This window comes from Cannabis sativa, chromosome 8, assembly GCF_029168945.1.
Source record: "Cannabis sativa cultivar Pink pepper isolate KNU-18-1 chromosome 8, ASM2916894v1, whole genome shotgun sequence".
In the NCBI taxonomy this organism is placed as follows: domain Eukaryota; kingdom Viridiplantae; phylum Streptophyta; class Magnoliopsida; order Rosales; family Cannabaceae; genus Cannabis; species Cannabis sativa.
In genome coordinates, this window is record NC_083608.1 from 42075843 (window position 1) to 42089115 (window position 13273).

The window sequence follows — 13273 nt, forward strand, 5'->3', positions numbered from 1 at the left end:
CATTGTATTCGATTGGTTGGAAGGCGCTTCTATGTGTAATTAATGAATTGTCATTTCCAAAGAATGTTGCATCGATGGTTGTTGTTGGGTTGTTGATGACATTCACACACATTGGGTATGTTGTGAAGTCGGGGTCTTTCAGTTTGAGTTGTATGTAGAAATGCAGGCTTTGATCATCCTTTATCCTCAATGGTTGGTATCCTTCCTTCACTTGATATTTCGGCTTGCAAAACGAGTGTTTTCTTGGTTGCATTCCGGGGCATCTTTGAGTTTCTGTTGCAAATCTTCATAGTTACAATTGGCAGAAATGTAGTGTCCACTGGCTTCATAATTTTCATAATTCATTCGATCATCGAATTTTCCATTGTAGAAGACTAGGAATGGAATGTCTTTCCTTTCCTGTGTTTTTGCAATGGTTATTAGTCCGAGGCAACGAATTTTAAAACTGGTTTTATTATGTTATGAAATAGAGTACAAACTTACTACTATCTCTGTTCCTTTGTTCAAGCATTGTATTTCCTGTCCAGATTCCTGATTTTGCCATTTTTTTGGTAGTTAATAAACTACAAAGAAACGAGAATAAAACTATTAAGAAACTTCATTTAAATTTTGGGAAACTAACCATTTCTCAAACTGTTCTGTACTCTATCTTTTCCACAATAAATTCCTGCAAAAAACGTAATGAAACTATTATTAAATGATTATGCAACTGTAAACCAACTGAAAAACCACAATTATATCCCCAAAATTACATAGTTATTACGCATTGTCATTTTTCATCATGTTTATTCGAATCAGATCGATTTACAACTATTATAAAACTAATTTGCTACCATTAACATATATCTTACCTTGTATATATGCTAGCTCTTGGTACTTGTCATATAACACTTCTTCATGATTTCGAAACCATTTTCAAACGATAATGCAACTGTAAGCCAACGCAAAAAAAAAATAAAAAAAAGTTATTAGTATCCCTTGTTTCCTTAATCATAATCAGTTCTTGTTTATTGGTTTTTACCATATGTATTGCCTGTTGCACACCATTGAATCAACCAGAATGCAACTAAAAATGCTGTGTATCATTGTTGAAAAAAAAATTCAGTTCATACCTTTTTTTTGGATTTGAGGGGGAGCTCCAGATCTGTTCAATACATATTTACATTGCTTCAATCTGAATTTTCGACGATCGTTTGAGTGATATTGCACTATAAAAACCGAAATCAAATGTTGAAATTCAGTTTCTCCACGGTTGTCCTGCTCTTTTTTTTAAAAAAATTTCTGTTTAGATCGTTGGATTTGTTCGTTTCCTATTGAAATTCGACGGGATTTACAGTTGTTTTACGTTCGATCTGGTTTCATTCTGGTTGCGTGGCCGACTGCATCGATGGAGCTTCATTCATCCTCTCCGTTTGTGACGTGCGGCTGAAGGTAAGGGCAAGTGGTATTTTTGTAATATTTTCATTTTGGGCTGTACAAATGTTCATTGGGCCGGCCCACAGTATTGTTGTAATATTTTTCCATTTTTAGAATATTCCTGTTTTTTTCCCAAAGTAATATGATAATATGATTTGTTTTTATAACTATATAGTTGTTTTTTCGTTGTTGGTTTTTATATTACTGTCACGTGAGAGAAATATTTTTTTGTTAAAAAAACATATGAAAATTAGTAAAAAAATTCGTAAAAATATATATAAAAAAAAATAAAAATCTGTAAAAATGTAAGAAAAAAAAATCTGTAAAATTATATATATATAAAAATTTATTTATTTTAAAGTGTGTTGTGTAAATGTACTTTCTTAATATTGATATGACAAAGTAGAAAAATGTACATGTTGTTGGAATTTAATTGGTTAGAAAGAAAATTTTACTAATAAGTAGTAGTACATCAGAGTATTTGGCAGTTGGCATCTTGTGAAAGTGATCTAAATGAGATTTCCTAGAGCTTAACTATCGACCACCATTTGCGTTAATTTTGGTTAGATACTTTATTTGCTTAAGTGTTTGTCTATAAAGTTATTTAAAAGCTTTATTTTCTTCTAGCTTTTCATTGGTGATCTCTTTCTCATAGTAATCGGAGTTTATGGATTGCCCTAATCAAATTTGTGGCCTTTTAATGTTGATGTATGCCATGCAAACTACAAAGCTCTCAAATCGTATAGTTTTCAAGATTGATGGTATGATCCGCGATTTCTTGTGGGACTTTGAAAAAGGTAATTGCAGAGTTCATCTGAAAGCTTGGGATAAGCTTTGCTTGCCCAAATCCCGTGGTGGGCTAGGGTTCCGGAAAACTAGAGAGATGAATCAGGCTTTTTTAGCCAAATGGGGTTGAAACTTATTGACAGGAAACTAGTCGCTTTGCTAGCGCATCTTGGAAGCCAAGTACTTAAAAGGCAAAGAATTCCTCAACTGTGACTATAAGAGTTCGGACTCTTGGTTTTAGAAGAATGTGATCCAAGCTAAGACCATTTTAAGAAAAGGTGCTTACAAACTAGTCGTTGATGGTAAAGACACGAACATCTGGAAGGATCCTTGGGTCTGTCATGGCAAAAGTTTCATCCCATTTCCCATTAATCCCAATGCTCCCCATGTTCTTAAGGTGGCTGAACTTTTGACTGTAAGTGGGGAATGGGATATCCAGAAGATTTCGTTCCTTTTTGACAAAGATACGGTTAATGCAATCTTAAAAGGTGGGCGACCTTCCTGTCAGGGCCATGATAAGTGGATCTGGACACTAGAGAAGCACAGGAGGTTTACTTGCAAATCTGCTTACCTGGCCCAAGCCTTGGAAAGAGTGACACATTGCGATGTGGCTCCTTTTTTTTTGAATAAACTGTGGAATAGCAGAATTATAGAGCGTCATAAAGTTTTATGGTGGTGTATTTTGTCTAAAGCATTGTCGCTTCGTTCGATCGTCAATAGAAGATTCAGGTTAGAGGACACGAGTTGCCCTTTGTGTGGATGTGAGGAGGAATCTGTGGAATATCTTTTCCTCTCCTGTAACCTGGCTTTTCATTTATGGCGGTCTTCTTCGTGAGGTATTTTTCTGATCATTGGCACTTGAATTCGCATGTGGGACTGGGTAAAATTCCTTTGGGGCTTAAAGAGTCAGGGTATCAATTCTGATGAGGCCTTTCTTTATGTGTCAATGGTCGTCGACACCATATGAAGGGTGCGAAATGACAATGTACATAATAACAAAAGTTGTTAATGTTAACCATTGCATTGATTCTATTGCTATATCTTATGCAGATTACTGCGCAACCCTTCTTCCCTCCATTGCCCCTGCTATGGTGGATGGTTGGCTTCCTCCTCCTAAGGATTGACTTAAACTTAATTGTGATGTTAAAGTTGGGTTGGATAGCATGTGCATTGCTGTCGTGGCTAGGGATTTTCAAGGTGTGGTGGTCTGGGTGCAAACCAAACTTTTGAATTTTGCAGATGCTTTGTGTGGGGAAGCAGCTGCTTGTTATTTGGTTTTGGAAGTCGCAAAAGAGAGAAATGTGTTGTGGTATTTTGCACACGCAAGTGTACGTACCGTAACAAGTAGTAAACTCACCAAGAGTGAGGTCGATCCCACAGAGATTGTAGTTAAGTACTTTAAAATTAAACTTTTACTTCTATTTAGTTGAATACAAATTAAGAAAGAAAACTAAAGTAAGAAAACTAGTGGAAGTAGGAAGCAAATAAATAAAGGATAATAACAGTTAATAAAAATTAGGGCTTCGATTTTGATTGTTTCTATTGATTATGGCCTAATATGATTATCTTCCTATTATCAATTTCTATGCAATAGCAGGTCTACTAAGGTAATTTATAGTCTTCTCAGATATATAAATCTCAATTACATACAAATTTTCTACTCTCGTCCTATATCGAAATTCAATTCATTTCACTATAGCATAATCGATACTCACTTCTCAATTCTCGCATCGAAATCATAAAACAGTTAATTGATGGCGGCAATAATCAAGTACGAATGAAATAGAATACATAGAAATTGGGAGAAAAGAACTCATATTAAAACCATGAAAAGATGTCAAACAATTTCCGGTGTTTAGCTACTCATGTTTATGGAAGCAAAATCACACATATGAACTTAAGAAAATAGAGAAGAAAATAATGTTGAAAACCCTCTGAAGAATGCCTCCAGTATTGACTTCGGTCTCTGAAATTCGTACTCCTTTGTCGGTTATTTATTTCCTTCTGAATTGCCTCCCGAAATTAACTGAAAATCACTCCTTATATAGGCATTGAGGGACTAAAACGATAGAAAAATGCACATGCTGAAAATCCTATTCACCATTGAAGTAGGAAACCCCAGGCTCATGTGAGAGAAAAAAAAATGATATTTTGGCTGCAGAGAGAGGGGCGGGCCGCGGTGCCACTTTGGCTGGGCCACGACCCGTGTATGGTTTCAAGGTGTCTTTTAAATGGGCGGGTCGTGACCCGTGTGCTCCAGGTGCCTCCGTTTTTCACGCGTAATATCTTTTTCTTCTGGTCAGGATTCTAATTTTTCACATTGATATTTTTATGCGATTTTTTATCTTTTTCTGTTGATATTTTTCAAATCTTCTTCTATTTTAAATCTACAAAAATAAAAGATAACAAGCGTAAAATTGCTCCAAACGCGATTAAGACTAAATTAAAAATATACTAAACTTAATCTAAAATTAATACTAAAAATAACCTAACAAAATCACCAATTTTTCTTAGTGGAGAACGACTCCGAGGTGGTGGTTCTACGCTCAATGGAAAGGACTCTTGCTGGAGGCTTGTGAACTATACCTCATTTTGTAAAAGATCTTTCCCTTTTTTTGTGAGTTGTATTTTGTCAAACATTAGTCGACACTGTAATTTTGCGGCCCATAATGTGGCTAAGTAGGCTTTTACCCACAAGCAGTTTGGATGGCTTCTTGTTGAATCCATCCTGACTAAACTCTTTTGTAATGACCATGAGGTCTAATTGGTTTATTAATGCACGTTTATTTAGAAAAAAAAGATTAAGCACGTTATTAAGATATACAAATAAGTTAAGTTTTTGGGGTGTTTTCATGGAAAAATATAGTAGAGTTTACTTTTTTATGGCATAAATAATGCAAAAAAATATAGAAATTAAAAAATAATTAAAGTTTAAAATATAGGAAAAAATCAATAAATTAATTTGATAAAAATTGTAATAATAAGGTCCACCGGAAAAGTCACCGGGAAAGTCATCGAAAAAGTTAGTGTAGTCGGAAAAGTCACTGGAAAAGTTGTCGGAAAAGTCACCACTGCCAAAGAAGTTGCTTGAAAAATCACCTTTGCTGGAAAAAGTCACCAGAAGTAAATGTCTCAGATATAAACAAAAAATAGAGCCGATTTTATAACATAATGAATAAAAATTAATAACACAATTTAACTCAAATCCGTTGTAATTAAAATAGATTCGGTTCTATAACAATGTTATAATGAATGAAGACAAATAACATAAAATAACTTAAATCGGTTATAACTAAATTAGAACTGGTTATATAACATAATAAATACAAACAAGTAACACACAATAACTCAAACTGATTACAATTAAAAAATAAAGAGGAAATCAATTCCTAAAATACTGAAACGTATTTAAAAAACAAAACTAGTTTCATAACAAAATACTTCATAACACATAATATCTCATAAAATCGATTATATAATTTTTTTAAAAAAAATGGGGATCAATTCCAAAAGATATTGAGGCATAAATATGAAAAGAACCGGTTCCATAACAAAATAAATAAATACAAATAATAATATACAAAAACTCAAATATAATATAAAGAAACTGGTTATATTTATCAACTAGTTAAAAATTTGAGACAAAAAAATTGGTTCCGTAAAGCAACTAAGATAAAAACTCACACACAAAAACCAGTTAAATAAAATAACTCAAATAAAAACATTTATTCTGCATGCTCCAACCTACCAAATAATTACACACATACCATATCTACCCCAAAAATACTCATTCATTATGTTATACAATCAGTTCTATTTTAGTTATAACCAGTTTGAGTTATTTGTATTATTTATTTTTATTCATTATAACATTATTATAGAACCAGTTCTATTTTAATTATAACTGGTTTGAGTTCTTTTGAGTTATTTATTTTTATTCATTATGTTACAGAACCGGTTATATTTAAATTATAATCGTTAGAGTTATTTTGTATTATATATTTTTATTCATTATATTATAGAACTGGTTCTATTTTTGTTTATATCTGAGACATCTACTTCTAGTGACTTTTTTAGTGATTTTCTTCGGCGACGGTGACTTTTCCGGCACCGGTTCCATCTTTTTTTGCAAAAATATGACATAAAAAATTCTATATTAATGTAAAAAAAAAATAATAAAAAAAAAAGCCATAACATCATGGTATTATTTATTTATGCCATAAAAAATTAAACTCTTATAATTTTCTCATATATTGTGTAATTTCTACTAAGTTTTTTGGAACGGAGGAGATCCTTTCTCATTCCTATGGTTGCAGGGCTAGGATTGGGCTAAAACAAACTAGGCCCACGCTTAGGACCTACCTAATCTAAGGGTAAAAATATATATTTTTCCTTTAAAATATACATATTTTTCAATAATTTTCAAAAATTACATTTTTTAATATATATGATCTAATAATTTTTAGAAATAATTATATAAGGCACCATTTTTTGTAATATATTTATATTTTTACGTTCAAAGAATATTTTTTTTTTTTACATTTTTACGGTTTTCCAAAAAATAACACGAAAATAACATAAAATCAACAAGAAAACAACACAAAAGTAACATAAAAATAACATCAAAATAACAACAAAAAAACAACAAAAAATAACATACATATAACAAAAAATTAACAACAAATGAACAAAATTTCAACATAAAAAGACCGTATTTTATGTAAATAAAATCAAAAAAATCGTAAAAATATTTAAAATTCCGTGACACCGTATTTTTGTTGTTTTTTTGTTGTTTTTGTGCATTTGTGAAATTAACCCTAATTTTTATCTTAAGACCCACCTAATTTCAAGGCAGACCTTATATGGGTGCTATTGTTTTACAAATAATATAAGAAAAAAAAATTTGGTATTTTTTATTATAAAACAAATAAAATACACCAATTCAATATATTACTAAAAAAGATTAAGAAATTAAAAGTTTGTGTATTTTTTTTAATATTACTAAAAAATTAATATATATTATATATTATAATTTTTTAAAATATATATATATATATATATAATTAAGTCCAAATTAGATTGGATCGGTTACTTTTTGAGGTCAAACAACATCCAATTCGCACAAGTGTGGATTTTAGATTTTTCAATCCAATCCAATCCGCGCAAGTGCGGATATCCACATTTTGCGGATTGGATTAGATTGGATCGTGCGGATTAGATTGGATCGAATACTTAGTGAACACCCCTAATGAGTTAGGTCGATCTTAAGAGCTAAGATTTTTAATCTTCCATAGTTACATATTGCTAGGACAACATCTAATCTAATCTAATTAACTGAATTTATCCAATCCAATCCAACAATAAAAAAATTAAATATTTCATTACAATTGAATTGAAGTAGATGTTAAAAGTTAAATTCTAATTGAATTGGATCAGTTATTGGATGTCAATCTCAAAATTTAATTATATACTGATCCAATTTAATTATATTTATATGCATATTAAAAAAATTGTTTATATTTAGTTTTATAATAAAAAATATTAAAAAAATAAAAACATATATTAATTATATTTTTAGTGGTTTTTTTTTTTAATTTGTAACTATAAGTTATTTTTGTGTATTTATTCATGATGTTTTGTTCTATTTTATTACTTGGAAATGTTATTATTTTAGTTATTTTAAACTTTTAGTTACGTTACACTTGTAAAGATGATGTTTTTTTATGGAGTATTAAACATATATATTTTTATGGAGTGTTAAACTTAGGGTGCGTTTGTTAACATTTTTTTAATCAATTTTTTGTTTTTAAAATTATAAAAGTAAAAATATTTTTCAAAGTCATGTTCTATAAAAATATTTTTACTTTTCAATATTTTTAATTAAGAATCTAAATTCTAAAAACAAAAATGAAGTCATTTTCAATTTTTTTTAAACAATTTTTTTTAATTAATATTTTGTAATCCAACCCTAACTTAGACTTTAGAAACTGAACTTGGACTCGGACCTGGACTTGGACCCGCCCCCGGTCTCGACCTCGGACCCAGTCTTGGACCCGACTTAAATAAAATTAACAGATAAAAATGAAAATAAAATTTACAAGACACACTTTTGTTTTTTGTTTTAAAATTGAATAATAAAAGTGGTTATTATAGAACGCTTTTTTCTTTTTTAAAAAAAATTAATTTTATTTTTGTGATTAAAAAATTTAAAAATAAAAGTGTTACCAAACGCCACCTTAAATAAATGGTGATATTTAGGTGCCGTTTGGTAATACTTTTGTTTTTTAATTTTTTAATCACAAAATAAAAGTAAAATTTTTGTTTTTAAATAAATTATTTTTGAAAAATAAAAATGCGTTCTGTAGCCACTTTTGTTTTTCAATTTTAAAAACAGAAAACAAAAGTGTGTTCTGTAAAGTTCATTTTTATTTTTATTTTTTGATTTTATTTAAGTCGGGTCTAGGTCCGGGGTCGGATTCGGGTTCAAGTCAAAAGTCGGGTTCAACGCCAGGGCCGTTGGGAGGGGATTTGGGTCCGGGTCTGGTCGTAATCCAAAAGATTGATTAAGAAAAAAAACTGTTTAAAAAAATATTGAAAGTGATTTTTTTTGTTTTTAAAATTTTGATTTCTAATTATAAAATTGAAAAGTAAAAACAGTTTTATAGAACATGTTTTTGAAAAATATTTTCACTTTTCTACTTTTAAAAACAAAAAACTGATTAAAAAAGTATTACCAAACGGCACCTTAAATTTTACATATTTTTTTTTTTCATTCTTTTAAGTTAACATAAAAAATTAGGTGTGTAATTTAATATGCAATTGAAAAACTTATCAAATCTAATTAGTAATTTAATTAGATTGAACTTTAGAGTTTAATTGAATTTGATCGGATGATAATTTTCCAAATCTAATTACTAATTAGATTTGGATTAGATAAGAAAAAAAAATATTAAATTGGATTGAATGTCCCCTATCCTACTTAAAATTACTCTTTACACCATACTAAACTCGCCTCACTCTGTGCCGGCTGAGTGTAAGTTGATAAGGTCATATATAAAAAGTAATGTGTGTATTATATTTATACTCGATTGAGTGAACTATATCTCTACATATACGCGTCCAAAGCAAAATTGTATAGGTTCTTGACCTTTGTCGCCTGAGGCTGCGCAGCCATGGCAAGATGCTTAGCACCAAGAAAATTTACAAGTTGTGGGGTCGAATAATTATGTATACGTACAAACTAATAGCTTACGTTTAATTTTAAGTGTAGTGGGATTTGAAAAGAAGTCCTTATCTTTGGAAAATTATACCGATAATTAAGGACTTAATTGGAAACAATGTGTGGTGATATCATTTGTCTCATTACAAAAGCTACCTATTTAGATCACGATCTCTGGATCATTCTTTGTTTTTATTATATATATAAAAATCTGTGCCTGTCACGTCTGAAGAGAAATATCAACTAATATAAGCAAGATTATAGTGTGTAAGGAATGAGAATTAATTAATAATGATCAAAGTTATAAGACCTACCTAGCTGCTACTTAACACTATGATAAACTCTAATATTATTGGTGGCATGTCATCCGTTATGAGTTGATCATTGAGCCTTATGTTTTTTTTTTAGTCCATGATCCCATTCACATTCACATCACTATTGGCTATGGCAAGTTTTCTACTGCTATAAGAGTTGCCAATTTGATTGCAAATTATTGTGCCACACCATTATGGATATCAAGCCAAAACCAACGCTCATACTTGTTCTTTTCCATTTCTTAATTAATTTTAATATCCATTTCTTATTTGGAGCTGAAACCATCTCAGCAAATCAATCCCTTTCTGGTGATGATACCATTGTATCTGCTGGTGAGGTCTTTGTGCTGGGATTTTTCAAACCAGGTAAAACTTCCAACTACTACATAGGTATGTGGTACAAGAGGGACCCTTACCAGACCATAGTTTGGGTGGCAAATAGGGAACAACCTGTTATGGATAGATTCTCTTCGGAGTTTAGAATATCAGGTTCCAATTTGGTTCTATTCAATGAATCAAATATCCCAATTTGGTCCACAAATGTGAACTCAACTACTTCTTCAACTACTTCAGTAAAGGCAGTTCTTCAAGACAACGGAAATCTAGTACTCTTTGATGATGGGCTTAGTGATAAGTCTAAACTTCTTTGGCAAAGTTTTGACTATCCAACTGATACATGGCTTCCTGGAGCTAGTTTGGGGTTTAACAAAATAACAAAGAGGAAACAAGTTCTGACTTCATGGAAGAGCCCGGAAGATCCTGCCCCTGGTGTCTTCACTTTTGAGCTAAACACAAGTGATGTTTCTTATATTAGTATCTGGAACAGGTCGAGGAGCTTTTGGACCACCGGTTCTTGGAATGGACAAGACTTTACTTTGGTCCCAGAAACAAAGCGCAATAGTGTTTGCAAAGTTGAATATGTTTCAAACCACAGTGTGATCACTTTCAACATGTATGCTCTTAACTCTACTGCAATATCTCAACTTATGATACATTTTTCAGGGCAGCTGAAGCAACTGTTATGGCTGCCTAATAATGGATGGGATTCTCTTTGGTCTTTTCCAAGACAACAATGTCAAGTTTATGCTTTTTGTGGTGCTTATGGAAGTTGCAGTGAGAACTCAATGCCTTTCTGTCAATGTCTCAAAGGGTTTAAGCCAAAATCTCAGAATGATTGGGATTTGCAGGATTACTCTGAAGGCTGCGTGAGAAAGAGTGAATTGCACTGTGGAAACAATACCAGCCTTACAAATGAGAAGAAAGACAGATTTTTAGAACTGCCAAGCGTGTCATCACCTGAAGATGAAGAATCCAAGAGAGTTGGCAATGTTGAAGAATGTGAATCTATTTGCTTAAGAAAATGCTCATGCATAGCTTATGCTTATGATAATAAAGTCTGTTCAATATGGACAAGAGATTTGCTGAATCTAAAGCAGCTTTCACCAGGTGACACAAATGGAAGGACTCTCTATATTCGACTAGCAGCCTCGGAATTTCCAAGTCCCAAAAAAAACAAGGGAAAGTTTGTTGGGGTTGTGGTGAGCTTTGCTTTGGTCTTGATATCTTTGCTAGGCTGTTTATTTCTCTCAATTTTGAGACAGAGAAAGAATTCAATGGGAACAGGAACATCAGTGGGAGGTTCATTGATGGTCTTTCGTTATAGAGATTTACAAAATGCAACCAAGAATTTCTCAAATAAATTGGGCGAAGGAGGTTTTGGTTCAGTTTTCAAAGGTATATTGTCTGACTCAACTGAAGTAGCTGTGAAGAAGCTTGAAAGTGTTCATCAAGGAGAGAAACAATTTAGGACAGAAGTCAGCACAATTGGCACAATCCAACATGTTAATCTTGTTCGGCTACGTGGGTTCTGTTCTCAGGGAACTAAAAAGTTATTGGTCTATGATTACATGCCCAATGGCTCTTTAAATACCCACCTTTTCTGCGAAAAGGGTTCCAACATTTTGGACTGGAAAACACGATTCCAAATAGCACTTGGGACAGCAAGGGGTTTGGTTTACCTTCATGACAAGTGTAGAGAGTGCATCATACATTGTGACATTAAGCCAGAAAACATTCTTCTTGATGCAGAATTCAATCCTAAAGTTGCAGATTTTGGACTGGCAAAGCTTGTGAGTAGAGAATTCAGTCGAGTCCTAACAACCATAAGAGGGACAAGAGGTTATCTAGCGCCTGAGTGGATTTCAGGAGTTGCAATAACATTCAAAGCTGATGTTTACAGCTACGGAATGGTGCTCTTTGAACTAATATCAGGAAAGAGAAACACAGAGATTTGTGAAGATGGGAAAGTGAGATTCTTTGCAAGCCAAGCTGCAAGTCATATAGTTAGAGGAGGTGATGTGCTTAGCCTGTTGGACCCAAGACTGGATGGAAATGCAGACATAGAAGAGCTTAAAAGAGTTTGTGTGGTTGCATGTTGGTGTATTCAAGACTGTGAATTTCAAAGGCCATCAATGAGTAGAGTTGTTCAAATGCTTGAGGGAATTATTGAGGTGAATCTTCCTCCAGTGCCACGCTCTCTAAAACTTGTTGTGGACAGTAACCAGAGCATAGTTTTCTATACCGAGTCATCTTCCAACCAGAGTTCTCAATCTCAAGTACCTAGCGATACCTCATATGTTTCCTCTTTCGTAGACCATCAAATCTCTATTGTCAACGTTGTATAAAGCTTAATCAAATTATGGTTTTTTTTTTTTCTTGTTTTCTTCATATGGTGTAATCCTTTTTCTTTTTTCCTTATGTTTTCTGATTAATCACCTTTGCTTTTAGTTAGGTCAAATTGTGTAAATTAAATTTATAGGTAGAGGTACTTTTGTATTATAAGTGTTTTGTGCTTTTAAAAATAAATAAACAAGAAATTTTGATCTTACATAAGTATATTATTTTTATTTATTTATTTAAGAAAACGTTTATGATACATAATTTTGAAAGTTTTGAGGTTTTTTTTAACACCTTATGTAGCATTTGCAATCCGGTTGGATATAAATAAATAGAGCATTGTTATTGGGTACCAGTAGTGTTTAGCATCTTTTAGACTTGTCGCCTTACGATTGGTTAACGATACTCCATAAAAGTTATTATATTAAACTATATGGGATTGATACTTAATTGCACCAACAGTGATATTAACACGTAGGAGGGTGCTAGGCACCAGCAATTCTCAAATAAATATATTAGTTCGAAAAAAAATATTAAAAAAACTAGAAGTTCAACAAACATACCATAAATAAACCTAATTAATTATTAAATTATTTTTCTCTTATTTCAAATATATATATACTAAAATTATTGTTATGTAATTATATAAAAAAAATATAAAAGATATCAACGATGTCTAATACTCTTCTACGTGTAAATATTAATATTGATCAAATTAAATATTGGGTCCCATATAATTTAATGTAATAACTTTTAGAGAGTATTACTAGCTAATTGTAGAATGACACACGTCTAGAAAGTGCTAGACAGTAGGCACCACTAATACCTAATAGTAATACTACAAAAGATTATAATTACGTGC

The 13273-nt window shown here is 31.8% G+C and overlaps 1 protein-coding gene across 1 annotated transcript; it reads left to right on the plus strand.

Moving 5' to 3' along the window:
• Positions 1–9614: 9614 nt before the first annotated feature.
• On the plus strand, positions 9615–12623 carry LOC115700987 (G-type lectin S-receptor-like serine/threonine-protein kinase At2g19130). Its single transcript, XM_030628668.2, has one exon. It carries the CDS (start codon positions 9930–9932, stop codon positions 12417–12419), a length of 2490 nt encoding a protein of 829 aa, XP_030484528.1. The 5' UTR covers positions 9615–9929; the 3' UTR covers positions 12420–12623.
• The last annotated feature ends 650 nt before the right edge of the window (positions 12624–13273 follow it).